The following is a 17,458-nucleotide window of genomic DNA, read 5'->3' as shown; positions in this document are numbered from 1 at the left end:
GTAATGTAATGTATACAGTAGCTTTCACCCCGACATGACAGGATCATTAAACAACAGAAACATTATATCAAAGTTTTATTCTAATATTTCAGTGTGAACATCAGCTTTTTACATTTTACATATCAAGACAGTTCAGTGACAGTTAATACCATTGCATTTTAATTTATTTATCTTTTTAAAAGTAAAAAAAGCCAAAACATTCCTAAGTTCCAGCTTCTTAACTGTGAGGATGTGCTGCTGCCTGTCTTTGATGTGATGGCTGTTGTAGTAAGCTGAATAATTTGGGTTTTTTTGGACTTGTTTCGCACCAAACAAGCAATGTGATGATGACAACTTTGGCTCTAGGGAGTTGTAATTCTCACCATTTTCTGAAATGTACAGCCCAAATGCTAAAGGAGAGAACAAACAGCAATTCAATCATTGATTGCAGCCCTATTATTTCCATATTAGAGTAGTGGCAGAGCAGCATATTTATAGCCGTAGTATCACAGTAATTACTCGCATAACAAACGTGTAGAGCTGTCATACAATTCATAAGCAGCCAACTGAAATGTGAATCTTCGTTGCTTGGAAACCTGAGATCCTGAGAATATAGTGCTGCCAAAGAAAAGGAAACACTTTGGTGTCATGCATCTGCTCTGCTCTGTATTTCTGATCTTCATCTCAGGATACACCTCTCCCTCCTATACTCAAATAGGATTACATTTGTGATTTATGGAAGATAAGAGTTTTTGATGTAAACATGTTCTAAATGACCAAAATCAGAAAAGCTCCTGCATCTTTTGTTTTGTTTCTGTCTGCTGGTGTTTTCATTTTGGACCACACACTGATGACTTAGCAGCAACGTCTTATCAGTCAGTTCTTCCGTGTCTGTTTATTCAAGACGAGCTCCTCTGGCTCCGGTTGCCGTCACGTGACACACCTCCACATCAGCCCCCAGCTTCTGCAGCGCCTCCAGCCATATTTGTTGTTTCTGGGAAAGCCGGTCGGTGGGCCCCTTCACCTCTACCAGCTGCGACAACAAGACACCCGTTGTCACATTGCACAAATGCAGTACACCCCCTTGTAACCAGACCTCAATCAGGTACCACAGAGTTTATGAATTCACACACACACACACACACACACACACACACACACACACACACACACACACACACACACACACACACACACAGGAAGATGTCTAGTTCAAAGAGCCAGAATAGGATGTGCTCTCACCTTGTAGCTGTTGTTTGAGGTGTTCCACACCACCAGATCGGGCAAACCTCCACGGCAATGTCTGTAGTCTTTGGACATTCGTTTTATTATCCCTCCTAAGAAGGCTCCACCCAGGCATGACACGAGGGACTGCAAATAGAGTATATCAGCACCATGTTAGTACCCACTGTAACACATGTAGACAAAAAGACCTGGAACAGTTCTCTAAACTATAATGTGATGTAACGTTTATTACTGAGGTTGTAGTTAGTGGTGGTGTTGTAACGTATTGAAATGTGTTTCTAATATTCATTCCCCCCTTGCTGTTGCATTGAATTGCTTTCGATTTTACAGGTGTACCTAATAAAGTGGCTACTGAGTGTATATTTACAGTGACAGTAAGCACCTGTGCGTGTTGAAGGGATGAGAAACGCTCCCAGCTGACCAGTGAACACACTTTACCCTCCTGGGAGGTCCAAACATCTCCCAACAAGTCATGCAGAGTCTCCACTGATGACTCACTGAGTAACTGCACACGAGAGTCGATCGCCTCTTTTCTGTTCTCATAGAAACAGTCAGTGTAAAGATCCAGCGGACATGTCTGTGAGAAGAAAAGGAGGATGAGCTCGACTAGTATTAAGTAGACGCACAGATATCCCGCCAGTATTATAAAGGCAGAGCTTACGTCACCTGATACGGATTCCTGAAAACATCTGGAATACCCTCCATAAAAATGATGTCCCAAAGCAGAAGAGCAAACAATGTTGAGAATGTTGAGCCCTCTCCATGGATCCCTATCACATCAACAACGAGGTGTTAAACGGATATCGAAATATCTTTAATAGGTGAATCAAAGCTGCTTACCTTGGTCAAAGCCTTGTTGGTGGTAATGTGCTAAAGACAGCTCTTCCACAGAGCATATCACAGTGGCCTCAGAGCTCTCTTCCCCTTCACCATGCGCTGGTAAAAGAAACTTGGATTTCCCCATACCCCCCTCATGAGGGAACAGCTGTCCCCGGATGGTCACCTGTAGACAAAAGTACTAACATTTAACATGTATCTACTATTTTACATACACCAAACAATTACAACTTTTTCCTAGGAACCCAAATACTGACACATTGTGCTGCACTCACATGCGTGACATCTTGGACTTGGATAGTGGGCAGGTCTTTGAGTTGAAGGCGATACTTCTTCAAGCTGGCCGACTCTTTCATCCTAACGGCTCTCTGGTGAAGAGAAAGTTTATGTCCAGTTCGCACCAGAGGGTCCGATAGCCCGTCTCTGATAGCGCAAATAGCCTGGGAGCAACGGGAACACATTAAATAAATGAAAACACGACAGCTGTTGCTAAAGCTCACTGTCACACGAAGGGAAACAAATGGTCTTAAAGAGGTGAATGTAACCACAGACACTGGTGCTCACTTGCTCGGGTTTCTTTAGGTGCTGGTGAAGGTTCAGCGCCAGTCTGTCCCACCATCGCCCTCGGCTGTCCGGACAGTAAACAAACTGCAACAGTAAAGACCGCAGCTCCTCTACTGCTTCCTGTAACACAAAAGTAGACCCACAACATCTTTAAAGTACTGTTTACACAACTTTACCTTCATAAGGACTTGAATCTCTGTCAGAGTGCGAGTGGATAAGGTCAGAAAACCTCGTAATGACGTAGCCTCTGCAAGATCTCCACCCCTCTGGATAAGATCCGAGTGTAAGCCCATCCCGTGGTGAAGCTGCGCAGGAACACAGGCAGCTCCTCCTGGTGACTGTCCAACACAATGTCAACATTAAACAACATCTCGGGACTCTATGTCTCTGTTCTAGACGGAATGAAAATAAATATTTAAGTCACCTAAGGTCATGGATTTTCCTCAGCTCCTGCCAGACACTTTTGGCAGCAGTGTAAAGCTCCATGGCTTCTTCCCACTGGCCTCCCTGCATAGCTGAGACTACCTCTTGCAGAGCTCGCATGGATGCTTCATACCTGTGGACGGAGTCATTAGTGTTTATTCCTGGCTATCCTGCATAGATGTATAACTCCATTTAACTCTTTTGGCAGACCTGATAAGATCGTCTCTGTCCTGGAACACTTTGGCTCTACGCTGCACCGTGTAGTCGGGGAAGGCCAGGCGTCCCGAGTTAACCAGCAGGATGGTGAAGAGCTGGCTCTGCCCACCAGCCGCCATCTCCTCTTCCTCCATGGTGTCCGTCAGAGAGAAGAGGAGAAGGATCCGAGAAAAGACAGCTCGAGGACCACGACACAGGCGCACACAGGAACTCGCAAGCTGCTTCGCCCTTTAAGGTTCGAGAGCACAGGGGTGAGCTCATTACTGCGATACGAGTGCTGCGAATGAGCACAATGTATTTGATCTTCTCACCTTTTGAGGATGACAGCCCCGATGTTGGCCTGAGCAGGAGTCAGAGAGAAGAGGCACTTTTGTCTGCTCAGACGGAGAAGTCCGTCCACTAGCTGCTGTTTCTGAGTCCCAGAACTGCCCAGATGGAAAGTCTTAGCCAGAGCTTTGAGTTCAGGAGCAGGCAGGAGATCCAGAGCCTCCCCCACATCCTGAAGATCACTCTCTTTGACAAACAGAAATAGCACAGGAGGGGATGAACAGGAGACAGAAAATATGCATTTTTGGGGTGATGTGGTCTTTCAGCCGGATAATTTACATTCTTTATTATACAATTTTACAAAAATGATTGGTACAATACAAAGTATTAGTCAAAAGTGACATGGCACATGGAGACCAACTGATGTAGAAATGGCAGTATAAAAAAATTCCAATTATTGTCTAGGCAGTGGAGGTTTTTGTGCAGAATAGAGCTCAGGGCTGCCCCCTCTTGGGCAGTCAGTCAACTACCTGCTTGTTTTGGTCTTAGTCAGTTTAGTCTTTCTTCATGCTGAATCACTTATTTCCCCCCAAAAATATGAGCACATCTCTGGAAAACAAGATTTAAAGTTGTCCTTTTGTGTCTCTCTTTGTGGAGATTTTCTTTGGGCGAGGACCTACGATCCGTACAACCTTTAAGGATCAGCAGTTACAAATCAGGGGATGAAAAAGTGTTAGGAAGTGGAGACAGATTTCCATCATTCAAACAAGATGTTATTGTGTTTCACAGCTAAAAACTGTAAAGATGTTACCAACACATTATATATATACCAATAATTCCAGAGGTTTTTGCTAACTCCCCCAATGATGCTCTAGAATGTCAAAATATAAGAGGGGTTATTTACCTGTCTGTAGGAAACCACCTCGAACCAATTCCTGAGCCACAGGTCCCAGATCAGTGCTTATCTCTTCATAATCCAGTTTATCTACTTGGAGCCACTTCAGTTTCCTCTGAAAGAGTCTCACATACAGCTTCTGCCCCATGACTTTGAGAGGAAACATACACGTGAGTGATAAGACCTTACTGGTATTCAATAACCACGGCTGAGCGATGTATAAGTGTACCTGAGAGTTTCCCAAATGCATGCACGAGCGACATGTCATCCTTGTTGAACAACGACCTGTCGTCCTCATTCTCCAGGACAGCTTGAAGAATGGTCCTGAAGTTACGGAGGTAGTAGGGAAGCCGTGGGGGCTGAGAGCTCTCCCGGTCACTAGTAGCGGCGTTCTCAGGACCAGACTCGGCCAGTGAATCACGAGTAATCGCTGCAGCACTTTCCTCACATGTTTCCTCTGAACTCAAAGGGACGTCACAAGTACTGGTAGATGGTACCTGAGTTGTCTCTCCTATACTGTCACTAGATAACACCTCATCTGGCTCGCTGCTCCCCTCATATTTGGCTTTCTTTCTGAAATCAGACACCTTGCCAGTGGAAGTTGTTTCCTTCTTTCTCTTTGAGAGTTTGGAGGAAGAAGAGTGCCGCTTTGGAGCAACCCGTTTTGGGACAGTGTCTGATTTTGATGCTTTCTGTTCGAGCTTACGTCCTTTATCTGAACATGATGGATCTTCCAGTGCAGTTGGAGTATCGGCACTAGTTTCTGTAAGGTCAATGACTGTCACGCAATCTTTGTTGTCTTCTAGACTCTGAAGATTTTCTTTCTGTGAGCTCCCGAGTGTCTCAGAAGAATGTATCTTCTTTTCAGGACACATTGGTGAATTATCCTCCGCCTGTGTCCTCTCAGGTACCTTATGACCTTTCCTAGATAACTTGGAGGAGAGACTTCCCAGGTCAATCGTCCTGACCACACTTTTACTTTTTACCCCCCGTGGTGCCTGCTGGGAGTTAATCTTTTTGAAATAAGGGCTGGTCTTTGTCTCTTCGACATCTTCTTCGTTCTCTGGAGACTTTGGGGGATTCCTTGGTGACAGCTGGTTGCTTGCCACAACACTATTACTTGCTGAGGCGGCACTGCTGTCTCCTCTCTCAAAGTTCTGACATTGCAAATCAATGTGCTCATTGATCTTGAATCTTGGTACAAACTGGCCACACAGGGGGCAGGCCAGCTTAGGTGGAGGCTGGCTGCTGAAGAACGAGGTGATTGGAGATGTCCCAGCTTTGACGCTGCCTTTCTTCTTACTCTTGGACAACGACAAACTACGTCTGAGTTTGTCTTTGTTGACTCTCTCGGTCATGATGCAGGCGGAAGTGGTAAATGCAAACCTTTCTGTGTTTTAGAAGCTTTTCTTTGTCGCATACTTTGAGGAGAATAATCGGTGTGGACAGTGTCGATGGACAGGCAATGCTAAAGCTCTATTCGGCTAACTTCTCAGAAAGAGAGACTTTTAAACAGTCACACATCTGTAGTTTTTGGTGCTTCACACATGCATTGGAAAAACGCCCAAAACGTTGATTTAAAGACTGTCAATTTAAAACACAAGACAACATACCGGGAGAAGAGCTGCAGTGTTTGATGATAACGATCCCGCTTCTCAGGCTCAACCAGCGGAGCGCAGAATGCCTTTTAGGATAACTAATCGATCCCAACTTCATCGATATTTCGCAAAAAAACAAGTTAAAATAAAAAATATATATTGTTCTTGATGTAGAATATTTGTTTTTTACATATATATATTTTTAAATGAAAGTCAATGGGAATATAATGCAAACTATTTACAATCCCCCTCTTTTACATACATGGCACCTTCAGTACACCGTTAAATAAGACGTTACTATTAGCCTATATTCGTGTTTTAAACTCAAATTATATAGGTCAATTAGTGAGGCGTGTGTTTGACTATATGTGTTTATTATGCCTCTGTTTTATCTGTTGAGGGACAGAGCAATGAGCACATGATGGGGGGCGTATTTTCTACACAGGTTCCTGGGCTGCTGTGCGGCTTTTATTCAAAAATCACCATTCCGGAGAGCAATCTGATGTGATCAGCACACGGGCATTTTACAAGGAGGGCCGCCGACAGCACTGATGTTGGTAAGTGGCACGTAGGATTGTCTGTGTATGGATGTGGGAAAAAAATGTAATAGTAATGCATGTGGGCCTATTCGGCTTGCGATAACAGAGCTGTAGACAATGCTGGATGTGCTCCTCTGGTACAACATCAACTCACAAGCTGGATGTCAGCATGGTGCAGTCTCGATGCTTCAAATCAAGGTCGATGTGAATTGCAGCAGCAGGATAAGATTTGCTTCCAGATGGTGAAACCAGCCGAGAGTGTGTGTCTGTCTCTGAGTGTGTGTGTGTGTGTGTGTGTGTGTGTGCGTGTGTGTGCAGGGATGTCAGCTCCATCACTGCGTGCTATATAGCCTACGCAGGCAAACCATACATCTGATTATGTTATCGATATTTTAGCAGATGGGAATGCGGCGTCCACTTGTGTAGAAACCGGAGCAACCACAACAACCACTTCTGCAGGTGCGGCAAAAGTTCAGCGTAATGGGTTTATAAAATACCACCACAAATACGTCAAGGGCAGGGCGAAATGCGTGAAATCATAAAGACTGAGTCTTATTTTTAATGACCACTTCAGCACCATGGAGAGGTCATGATTAGGTCCGCGTGTTGTACTGTATTGATGGTGATCTGGATTAGGTTTGTGTACCTACTCATAATACCATAATCTATTTGCATTATCACCTGATCAAGACTTTGGACGGTTGGGATTTTTTTTTTTTTAGTTTGATAAACCAGAATCATATCCCAATGATTGTGCCCAAAACAGAGAAATCGCACAGTTTCTTTTCTTCCAGTTCAGCCTCAAGCTTACATGATTCATGTTTACATGAGGGTGATGACATGTTTAGACTGGGCGGGTATCAGACCACGTTCAGTGTGATAGCTCTAATAGATTCAGTTCAAATCAAGTCATAAGGCCTTTATTACCAGACGGTGAACAGCATTATCACATTTTCTTTTCTTTTGTTTAAAATCATGATAGAAATTAAGATAGATTTAATAGAGGGAGGTCTTCGGGGTCTTATTGAGGAATAGTCAGTCCAAACCACCATATTGTTCCTCAATAAATGTAAAATTGATGACTATAAACTATTATTTTCATTTACCAGTCAATCTGTCAATTATTTTCCAATTTGTTTTGTGGGGGGGGGTTATAAAAATGGTTGCAGATTAACAGACAGTCAATCGACTAATTCATTAATTGATCAGTATCAATATGACTTTGATTAACTGTGTTGTGATTGGATTATTTTCTTTTTTGTTGCTAAAAAAATTGATTCTTGAATTGTGGCATTATCTGTTCATTTTCCAATAGATATGATGTTGTGTTGTGCCTTAGTCCAGGGGAAACATCCATTCAGAGATGCTGCTCAGATGTCAACATAATGATATACTATTCCACAAATGGTTTCCCAAAGAAGACATAAGTCATGGATCATAAATCTGGCACTCGCACTAACCACACTACATGCTTCAGGGATGAGTTTGTAGCTGATACAAAATCTTAACGGCTAAATAATGTCTGTATTTGTGATAAAGAGAGGCATAACCTGTGGCAGTTCATTTCTACAGTATGTTGGTTACGGTGAAGAATTATGACATGTTTTTGTATAAATTCTATTTTAAAATGTTCTACGAAGTAAGGCAAGGCATAATGCATCTAAAGAAATCTAATTTTTGATTTTCTATAAATGTTCGCAGGGTTGAGGGTAGCGGGCTTACAGGGCCAGTTATGGCTCATGGACAAACGCCAGAAACTATTAACAAAATATTGGCGCCCAGCCCTCTGTGCCCCAGTCCAGGACTCACTAAACAGAGCCAAGAAGAGCAGTAAGGTTTGGTGAGGGAGGAGTCTAAGAAACCACTGTGTACCTTGAAGGATGATAACAACGACCAGCTGATTCCTCCTGTCCCTGCAAGCCACTATTACATGAGTTGTGACCCTAGTCCTGAGGACATGGAGGACACCTGCTCTGAGTACGACAACGTGGGCTCTGATGTGGAGCAGGACTATGATGAGGTGCTGCATTTAAACAAGGAGGGCGTTGTGGACACAAGGTACTACAAACAGTACTCTCCTGAGGACGGTGGCTATATAAAGCATGCAGTAGGTGATAATATTAATGAGAACAGCACTGCTGTTGACCAGATCGCTCCGAGGCCTCGTCACGGCACAGAAATATGTGAGGGATCACAATCAGACACTAAGCCTCACAAAACAGGCCATCGCTTTAGGTCCCATTGTGCTCCGATTGCAGGGGATGAAGCTAAGAGGGAGGTGGGAAAAGGCCATGAGAACAGGTTCTTCTTCAGTGATGGAGATGAGATAGAAGAGGTGCTGGATGGGGCCAAATTTATAGAGGATTTAGAGGAGATGGAGAACAGTGTTCCAAGGAAGACTAGCCTTTATCAGGACAACGAGAACGAAAGAATTAGAAAGGGAGGTGATGAAAGGGAAAGAGAAGACAACACTCGAGTCACAAGAAACCATAATATCCCAGGAGCCACTAAGAAGTGTGAGTCCTCTCACATGGGTGCAAAAGAGAAGGAGAGGCAGGGTAAAGGACGAGGGAGGAAGGCAACAGGAGATGACATGGAGCATATTGTTTCTGGGATCAAAGGATGCACGACCAACAGCAATGAACAGCGTCCAAAGACCTTGTCAAAGGACTGCAAAAAAGCCACTGTGCGGACCAAAGCTAGGTCTGGTTCCAGTAAGCCACACCCTCCTCCACCACCTCGTCACTCCCATGCTCAGCCGCCTGCTGACACCCAGAAGGCCCCGCCTCTTAAAGAGACTCCCCCTGTTCCTAGACCCAGTCCCTCCTCTGCTGACAGCTGGGAGAGTGAACCCAGGGTTATCAAGCCATCCCTGGCTCCTCATCACACACCGGAACAACAGAGGGAGCATCTTGAGGAGAGGCAGAGATGGCCGGAGAAACCCCAGCAGGTAGTCAATGCAAATTGGGCAAACCTTTGTCAGATCTCATTCTGTGTGTCATGTGTTTTTTTTCTGTACAATCAACCGTCTCTGTGTCCCAGAGTGAATTAAGTACGATTTTAATTACATGCTTTGTCACAAATAGTCTTTTTCTACTTTTCCCCATTGGGTTATCATCTACACAGGACAATACAAAACATTTAAAACAATCTTGCTGAAGTTAAAACAGATGTTTTTATACAACAGGGTGAGAAGCCAAGCACAGATGTGATACCTGAGGTCATGCCAGAGCAGGTGAGGAGGCCTCCGTGTCCAGAGCTTGTCCCTGCAGAGGACAGCAATGCATCCAAGGTAAAGACTTATTACACAACAGAAGATATCTTGTCGAAGATGTGATCCAACCACTTTTGATGTATGACCATGGAGTCTTTTTCCATCTTCATAATTTAGTTTTATATTATCCCCACTAACGTTTGGAGAATGATTTGGCCACAACTCTCAAAGAAATATTTGCTTTGATAATTGATATGGCTGTCTTTTCAGGTATTATTGCCATAACAAAGTTGTCCATTGAAGTCTAACTTATTGACATGATAACTTGTTTTAAAGAACACACAGGAAGCTGCTTCTTTCCCCAGCTTTGAGGATGGTAATTATCTCATAATTATTCTGACAAATGTATTAATTTATTGCAGCACATTACAATGTTTTCCAATGAGAGCTTTTTGTTTTGCTGCATAGTCCCAGGTCCCTGTGAGCCAGAGGATCTTATTGATGGGATCATCTTTGCTGCTAACTACCTTGGCTGCACTCAGGTGTTGTCTGATAAAAACCCATCCAAGTCTGTCCGTATGTCCCAGGCCCATGAAGCTGTCAGTCGTATCAAGGTAATCTGCCTCCTCGGGGGGACAGTCGTTAACATCCATTGATTCAGTTCATATACTGTATATTCAAGTCTGCCAAAGATGCTGCTGCATACCGTCTTCCTGTGTCTGTCTCGAGAATGTAGCAACACTTTTACCAAACACATGACTTTGTGTCTAGAAGAATTGATTCAAAGTTGATGGTGATCTGGGACTTTATGCCATTAGACAAGTAACCTTCAGAGAGACTTTGCTCCCTATACTAATTGTGTGTTTGCAGGTTTAAGAATCACAATTGATGTTTCTGGATACAACAACAAGGTTAATCAGCACTGGCAGATGCCTGGGCTTCTAAAGTAGCTTTTACTTCGGATTTTAATGGAATTCTAAGTGTATATATCGGTATACCTGTATTGCCAGCAGATTTATTTGTGAAGGCCATGCAGCAGGGTCATTTCTCTACCACACGGTGGAGCTGTTGCATGCCTTTTTTGCTCACCTGCACATATTAGTGTTTTGATAATGAGCTGAAATTGGCATTGTGAGATAAAAGTACACAAATATTGAACGTCTGATTAAATAAATATGTCATTTATTTCAAAGAGCCAAGATGAAGAATCTCAAATGATGACAGAGGTGGATCTGTTCATCTCCACTAAAGCTGTCAAAGTGCTGAATGCTGACACACAGGTTAGGACCTCTTTGTGTGTTGATTGAGCTGCCCTTCTGTGTTGAATCTATTTTCAGAAATAATGAGCAAAGCTTGACATTGTTTTTGCACCGTAGGAGACAATGATGGACAGTGCCTTGAGGACCATCTCCTACATAGCCGACATTGGCAGTATTGTTGTTCTGATGGCACGGAGGCGCATGTCTCAGGCCTCATCAGAGGACTTCTCAGAATCTCCCGACACTGCCAGCGAAGGGAAGAATCAGTACAGGATGATCTGCTATGTTTTTGAGTCGGAGGATGTGAGTGTTTGCTGCTAAACTGATCATACATTTTTAGTTTTTTTTGTTTTTTACTTTAGTTTTGTTTTAGATATTTGTTCTATGGTCACTAAAACATTGTGACGTGTCTCACCCCCTTGCTGTTGTCAACTCGGATAGCCTCTCTGCTGAGTAGTTTTCCCCAAACTCTCCCCTTCCCACAGGCACAGCTCATTGCACAGTCCATCGGTCAGGCTTTTAGCGTGGCCTACAGAGAGTTCCTGCGAGCCAACGGCATCAACCCGACCGACTTGAGCCAGAAACAATACAGTGACATCATCAACTCCCAGGAAATGTACCACGATGACCTCGTCCATTTCTCAAACTCAGACAACTGTAAAGAGGTGTGACATTTTTTTATTTGGCTGCAGGGGAATTGTGGATGATGGACAGACGGATTTATAAATCACTGTACCAGAACCTCACAAATCTACTAAACCTTGACATTCCAAATGTGCTTGAAAACGATTAAGAAAGGCTTCCTCTTTGTTCCAGCTGAATGTGGAGAAGCAGAAAGGGGAGATCCTCGGTGTGGTGATCGTTGAGTCTGGTTGGGGCTCCATTCTGCCCACCGTCATCCTGGCCAGTATGCTGAACAGCGGCCCTGCAGCTCGCTCTGGAAGACTCAGTGTTGGGGACCAGATCATGTCCATCAATGACACCAGCCTGGTGGGGCTGCCACTTGCCACCTGCCAGGGCATCATCAAAGTACGCAGCGTCATGCACCTCCGGTTGTCACATATGCAGTGTTCATTCAATCGTCTAAGGAAATAACACAACATAAACGATTTCCTGGTGGTTAGACAATGCTGCTCAAACAGACTATTTGTTGCAGACTATGTTTAGCTGTGGATTTAGGTCAGTGGTAATATTTAACAAGATGTATGTAGGAACAAATCAAAAAGAGCTGCTGCTCCCATGTTTTTAATATTTATTCAGACGCTAATGGAGGAATAAGTTATATAAGACTTTGACTTCAGGTAATCATCAGACTTGTCCTTTAAAAATGACTGTAACTTTAATGTGTGTTTTTATGTGTTTTTGGTCCAGGGTCTGAAGAATCAGGTCATGGTGAAGCTGAGTATTGTGAGCTGCCCTCCTGTCACCACTGTCCTGATCAAGAGACCCGATCTCAAGTTCCAGCTTGGTTTCAGTGTGCAGAATGGCATTGTAAGTAAGCCCTTGTTCGTATGAATCATTACACTAAACTTTGTGTTGAGGCTAAATTTGAAAGGACGCAGCTGTTTTTAAGGAGTGAGGGCTGTGCTGTATACTATGCAGTTACACGCAAAGTGTCTTTTTTTCACATCCTCAGATCTGCAGTCTGATGCGAGGCGGCATAGCTGAACGAGGCGGTGTTCGTGTTGGACACAGAATCATTGAAATAAATGGTCAGAGTGTTGTGGCCATGGCACATGAGAAGATTGTTCAAACCCTGTCTGTCTCAGTGGGTGAGGTAAGAAGACATCATGCCACAAGATAGCAATTTTCACTGATTACTGCACCACACAAATCACTGTACCATGCAGGCCTTTTCAAGTCATACCTACAGATTAGATCCGTTTTAGGTTAGTTAAAGACTTTTGGTTACCTACTTCATGGTAATCCTGCATGCATTTTTATGGCGTAAACGCTGATAGAATACTCCAGCATATGAGGAATGATTGTTTGAGAAAACTTGGCTGGTCAGAAATGAAGAAATATGCAATTCCATTCAATGTCAACCTAACCTAATTACCGCAAATCTACAAATTTGTGCATATCCTTATCTACCACCAAATGGATACTGTGTTTCAAAAGAACAGTTTGACATACTGATTTTTTTGTTTATTAGCTTTCTTGCCGTGTGTTGTCTCATGCCTGTACGGTAAATATGAAACTACCACCAGCAGCTGCTTAGCTTAGCATAAAGACTTAAAACAGGGGCAAACAGCTAGCTTGGTACAAAATCTAGTGCCTCTAAATCTCATTTAAAGTCCGGCGCATAAACTCTCTCAAAGTTTCATTTTTACACCTCGGCTTTTGTAGGGATTAAATATGCAAGATACAACAGGTTAGTGAGCAAGGTGCGTCTTCTACTCAGCTTTCACCAGCTGTTGATTACACAGTATCATTTCTCCCAGCATATGTCTCCTTTAAAGCCAAAGAAGCATATTCTTTATTCACTAATGGATTCAAGGTCTCCTCTGACTGAAGGGAGTAAATTAGGCCAAGTGATGTGATTAGGACTGCGCCTCTGAAGTTGACAGTGTAATTGTTCTCCTCCCCTCATCTCTGCCAGATCAACATGAAGACGATGCCTGCTGTGATGTTCAGACTGCTGACAGGACAGGAGACGCCTATCTACATATAGAGACCCTGCATGGATCAGCCCACTGTAGTTCTGCATGTCTGGCTGTGGGGAGCCGATGGACAGGTGGCTCAGTGGGACGAGGGAAATTTATTTTTCTATCATTTTATTTTCTCGGCCTCTTGTTGCAATGCTGTAAAGAACATCCAGTTCTCATTTTCAGGTTTTATCTTGAATTACATTGTCATAATGGCCTTACGATGTGAATACTCTGTCTGTGGTACTGTGCGTGAGTTTCTGGTGTTGAAGAGAAGTAGCTTTAAGGTCATGATTATTTTCTTATGAAGAGATAAATTAGTACATTTATTTTTTATTTAGTCATTTTTATAACGTGTATGGAGTTTAACAATGTACTTCTACTGTAAATACTTTGGATTACTCAAGGACTTGGTTGGGAAGGCCATATTACTCCTACAGTATATGCATGTTATTATGAAGAATTACTGACCAGGGATTCATTCTCAATCCAATAATATAATCTACAACAGTAAGTATTAAATGATGATAATAATATGCTGTACAAAGGCACTAAACTATGTGTATTATGGTGATGCTGAAGGCCAAAGACACACCTACTTTTCACATGCAGTATGGGTGATCATTACCTTTACCAGAGCGTACAGTACAAGAATGTATCACAATATACATTACTGAATGAATGTAATGTTATAACACACTAAAAATACAATCTCACAGAGTAATGCTTGTTGTTGTTTTTATTTTATTGTGGTGGTACTGGCAGAGAAAAGTACTCACAGACAAGACGTAAAGTACATTCTCCTCTATTTGAAATGAATCAATTGCTCCAATCCCAGCAGTTTGGTTTTCATTCTTCCTCTCGTTCTTTCACATTTATTTGGATCTCAGAAGCTGTTATGGAAGGATGCTTCAACCAATGACGCTGCTCAGACAATATGTACAAATTAGACCGTGTGTTGTTGCCGTGGCAACGTGCATACCTCACAAGAAGTCCTGAAGAGGCCATCAAAATGTAATCAATATTAAACTATACATTATTTTGTTTCATCTTTCATTTCTCATGAAAAAAGAGTTGAGCAACGATAGACCTGTAATCCGTATTGATCGGTGTATGGATCCCATACAAATGTACATGTTGTACTTACAACTACTGCACCATGACAATGAACTTTACATACACAACTATTCACAGTTAAATCATGCATAACACATAACAGGCTCTCATAGATAATTCAAACAGGTGTGAAGTTAGACACTCCTGTAACACATTCAGCAAAAATATCTTCAAGTATTAGCTGTATTCGCTGGGGGAAACCAGGACGGCTTCAGACGTGCTCCTAATACACAGAAACAAAATCATGTCAGTCAACAAGCAGCAAAAGGATATAACTTCCTTAAATACTAAATGGACATTATTGTGCAGGATTCATGACGTATATGGTGTGGTGGCCGAAATAGCAGTGATTCGTCTTATTTCAATCTTGCATCCCTTATTAATACCACAGTGGTCACAGAACTGAATATGTATTTTGCAACAATAAATGCATATCAAAGTCAAATTTTTCTACAGATTATTTTATGTACAATGAATAAAGCACTGTTGCTGCTTGTAAGTAAATGACGAATCCATTGCTAGATGGGTCAAAAGAGAGAATTACCCTCTCAGTGTCGCCACTTACCGCCATGACTTTTGATGTCAGTGGTGAAATTGTCACTCCATCAAGAAAAACTGCATTCAGGTAGCCCTCCCCATAAGAAACATCCTCGTCTTCATAACTGTCGACGCCAACACTGAAAGCCTCTTTCATTTTTTCTGGTATCAGAAAGTTCAACGTCACCATCAGAATCCCGATGACGGCGCACAGCACACCTGGAAATCATTTCAGTTAGTAGAAATATCGCTCTGTGTGCCAGTTTACAATACAAAACATATGAAATGAGTGTGCAGCTTCTCATCTTTACCTGTAGCCAGAGCCAGCCAGAACGAATGGCTGTACTCGATTTCAAAGGAGTCAGTTCCTATGGAGAAAACACACTGCGGCACGTTCATGATGGTGGAGAAGGAGGCCATGGAGAAGAAGATGAAGGCAGCGGTGGCCATCATCATGTACCCGGCGTACAGAACGACCGGCATGGAGAAGAGGATATTGGCGAGCATCCAGCAGCAAAATGCCGTCCTGTGAAAGTGTGCAGCCGTTTTAACGTCCGCCACTTTTAACATTCATCTGCTGAAGCCGAGGGTTTATTAATACAAGTTCAAACTGTTGGCAGTTGTCATTACCAGAGGGTTGCAGAGGCATATCGTCCAGAGTATCTGTATTGAAAGATGAGTCCACATGGGCTGCTCAGGGTGAATTTCTCAGCGATGTACAGGATGGGGTTGGGTAAACCTTTCTCCAGAGCTTCCTCATACTCTTCTTCCATAGTGTCATGCCAGGTGAACATCTCATTGTAGTCAATGGTCTCGTTGAACTGTACAACAGGATTCCCTGTGAGAGAAAACAGCCACACATTTATGACAGATGCACCTCAAACACACATATCCCACAAAATAGTTTTAATGACAGAACTTGCAGGATCGGACTACTGAGCAAACATCTTACAGATCTAAGTTGTGCAAAGCATTAGAGCTGCCAGTGTATGAGTGTATTATCAACATATCTGCACACAACAGCAGCAACAGTGACTCACCCTTTAGTGTCACATTAATGCCGTACAGTCCAACATGCAAGCCGATGTCAGCGTTAACCACTGCGTTGCTGAAAGACTTGTAGGTGGCATTAGTGGTCATTCTGGCCTCGGCCCAGTCATTGGTAAAGTTGAGCACTAGAGGAGACACAAAGTGATGAGTGACGTTGGCAGGAAAAGGAAAATCAGTGATTTATTCAACGACAAGAATACAAAACTCACCCACTATCACCACTCCTATGAACAAGCTGATAGTTATTCGACACATCCAGAACAGCCTCTGATAGGAACAGAAAGGGCTCAATTATTTAGGGTGCATTAAATCAAAATGGAGACAATAATTCTGAGGTTTTTGCAGTGCGTAATAGTTAATGTGATGCTTTGCACTCACCGACTTCCCTCTTATCCCTGGCAGAATGAGAAGAAGACTGACTGCCAGCACAAGAAAGACTAGAATAATGGTGAGCAAGCGGCCACTGAAGATGAAGGAGGTCCTTTGTAGAGGGTAGAATGGGTAAATGTCATCGTAGAAGGTCATCTTAGCTCCTTAGCTGAGACTAGACAGTAACAGAGAAGACAGTGTTAGTGGCGGGGCTCTCAGTTTCCCCCAGAGGCAGACATAGCAGCACTTGTTCCTTATACGTGATGGGACGTATATATTCCTGCCGTGTAACATGGCACACGATGAAGCACAACCATGTCTGACTCACGTAATATCCTCTAGTGACACAGTCTATCTTTGCTACAAATAAATGGATGCAACTAAAGCATGCAATTCAAGCTCATCCAACTGACCACCTCAGTTAGTGTAGTGTAAATAGGTGCTCTTGATTTTAATTCACTCATTTGAACATAAATGTAAATAAAAGCTTTAACTAAAACCCATCAATGAAACAGAGGAAATGAAAAAGATCTTTCTTACCTGAACGTGGAAAGGCGAGTATGGCAGAAGAAGAAGAGAGTCAAATGTGAATGTTGAGGGAACATACACTTCTTTTATACCCCCTGCCCCCTTTGTTTGACCGAGGAGGAGGATGCATTGACTGGAATGCTGTGGAAAAGAGGTGTGATCCAGAAGTAATGA

The 17,458-nt window shown here is 42.9% G+C and overlaps 3 protein-coding genes across 4 annotated transcripts; 1 reads left to right on the top strand and 2 right to left on the bottom strand.

Moving 5' to 3' along the window:
• Nucleotides 1–58: 58 nt before the first annotated feature.
• On the bottom strand, nt 59–6,113 carry fan1 (FANCD2 and FANCI associated nuclease 1). Its single transcript, XM_031864051.1, has 13 exons — nt 4,656–6,113; nt 4,436–4,576; nt 3,576–3,777; nt 3,259–3,492; nt 3,050–3,181; nt 2,855–2,963; nt 2,626–2,745; nt 2,337–2,501; nt 2,065–2,227; nt 1,891–1,994; nt 1,607–1,801; nt 1,222–1,350; nt 59–1,012 (listed from the first exon to the last, which is right to left on the bottom strand). Exons 1-13 carry the CDS (start codon nt 5,782–5,784, stop codon nt 875–877), a joined length of 2,961 nt encoding a protein of 986 aa, XP_031719911.1. The 5' UTR covers nt 5,785–6,113; the 3' UTR covers nt 59–874.
• A 360-nt stretch (nt 6,114–6,473) lies between these two features.
• On the top strand, nt 6,474–14,762 carry apba2a (amyloid beta (A4) precursor protein-binding, family A, member 2a). The gene is made up of 12 exons (XM_031869786.1): nt 6,474–6,581; nt 8,265–9,513; nt 9,751–9,855; nt 10,114–10,153; nt 10,246–10,391; nt 10,971–11,057; nt 11,154–11,339; nt 11,522–11,701; nt 11,853–12,065; nt 12,408–12,527; nt 12,673–12,813; nt 13,639–14,762. Exons 2-12 carry the CDS (start codon nt 8,494–8,496, stop codon nt 13,708–13,710), a joined length of 2,310 nt encoding a protein of 769 aa, XP_031725646.1. The 5' UTR covers nt 6,474–6,581; nt 8,265–8,493; the 3' UTR covers nt 13,711–14,762.
• Nucleotides 14,411–17,355, bottom strand: duox2 (dual oxidase 2). 2 transcript variants are annotated; one of them, XM_031869806.1, is made up of 8 exons: nt 17,297–17,355; nt 16,766–16,931; nt 16,597–16,654; nt 16,378–16,512; nt 15,968–16,175; nt 15,649–15,863; nt 15,366–15,556; nt 14,411–15,023 (listed from the first exon to the last, which is right to left on the bottom strand). In XM_031869806.1, the coding sequence occupies exons 2-8, from the start codon at nt 16,910–16,912 to the stop codon at nt 15,012–15,014; spliced, it is 966 nt and encodes a 321-aa protein (XP_031725666.1). In that variant the 5' UTR covers nt 16,913–16,931; nt 17,297–17,355; the 3' UTR covers nt 14,411–15,011. The 2 variants fall into 2 exon arrangements, with proteins under 2 accessions (XP_031725666.1, XP_031725659.1); XM_031869799.1 differs by having other exon boundaries at nt 14,411–15,556.
• Nucleotides 17,356–17,458: the final 103 nt, after the last annotated feature.

Source organism: Anarrhichthys ocellatus, unplaced genomic scaffold (genome assembly GCF_004355925.1).
Source record: "Anarrhichthys ocellatus isolate YVR2014 unplaced genomic scaffold, GSC_Weel_1.0 scaffold2, whole genome shotgun sequence".
NCBI classification, from domain to species: domain Eukaryota; kingdom Metazoa; phylum Chordata; class Actinopteri; order Perciformes; family Anarhichadidae; genus Anarrhichthys; species Anarrhichthys ocellatus.
The sequence above is the reverse complement of the archived record's forward strand: the minus strand, read 5'-3'. Positions and strand labels throughout refer to the sequence as shown.

Excerpts from the sequence above, each read along its gene's own strand:
- fan1 (XM_031864051.1), bottom strand. The coding sequence starts at position 5,784 with ATGACCGAGAGAGTCAACAAAGACAAACTCAGACGTAGTTTGTCGTTG. Across the intron at positions 3,493-3,575 it reads GGGGCTGTCATCCTCAAAAG|GGCGAAGCAGCTTGCGAGTT; the intron begins GTGAGAAGATCA and ends CGAACCTTAAAG. Across the intron at positions 3,182-3,258 it reads GACAGAGACGATCTTATCAG|GTATGAAGCATCCATGCGAG; the intron begins GTCTGCCAAAAG and ends CTCCGTCCACAG.
- apba2a (XM_031869786.1), top strand. The coding sequence starts at position 8,494 with ATGAGTTGTGACCCTAGTCCTGAGGACATGGAGGACACCTGCTCTGAG. Across the intron at positions 10,154-10,245 it reads TTTCCCCAGCTTTGAGGATG|TCCCAGGTCCCTGTGAGCCA; the intron begins GTAATTATCTCA and ends TTTGCTGCATAG. Across the intron at positions 11,058-11,153 it reads TGCTGAATGCTGACACACAG|GAGACAATGATGGACAGTGC; the intron begins GTTAGGACCTCT and ends TTTGCACCGTAG.
- duox2 (XM_031869799.1), bottom strand. The coding sequence starts at position 16,912 with ATGACCTTCTACGATGACATTTACCCATTCTACCCTCTACAAAGGACC. Across the intron at positions 16,655-16,765 it reads CAGGGATAAGAGGGAAGTCG|AGGCTGTTCTGGATGTGTCG; the intron begins GTGAGTGCAAAG and ends TGTTCCTATCAG. Across the intron at positions 15,864-15,967 it reads TATGCCTCTGCAACCCTCTG|GACGGCATTTTGCTGCTGGA; the intron begins GTAATGACAACT and ends ACACTTTCACAG.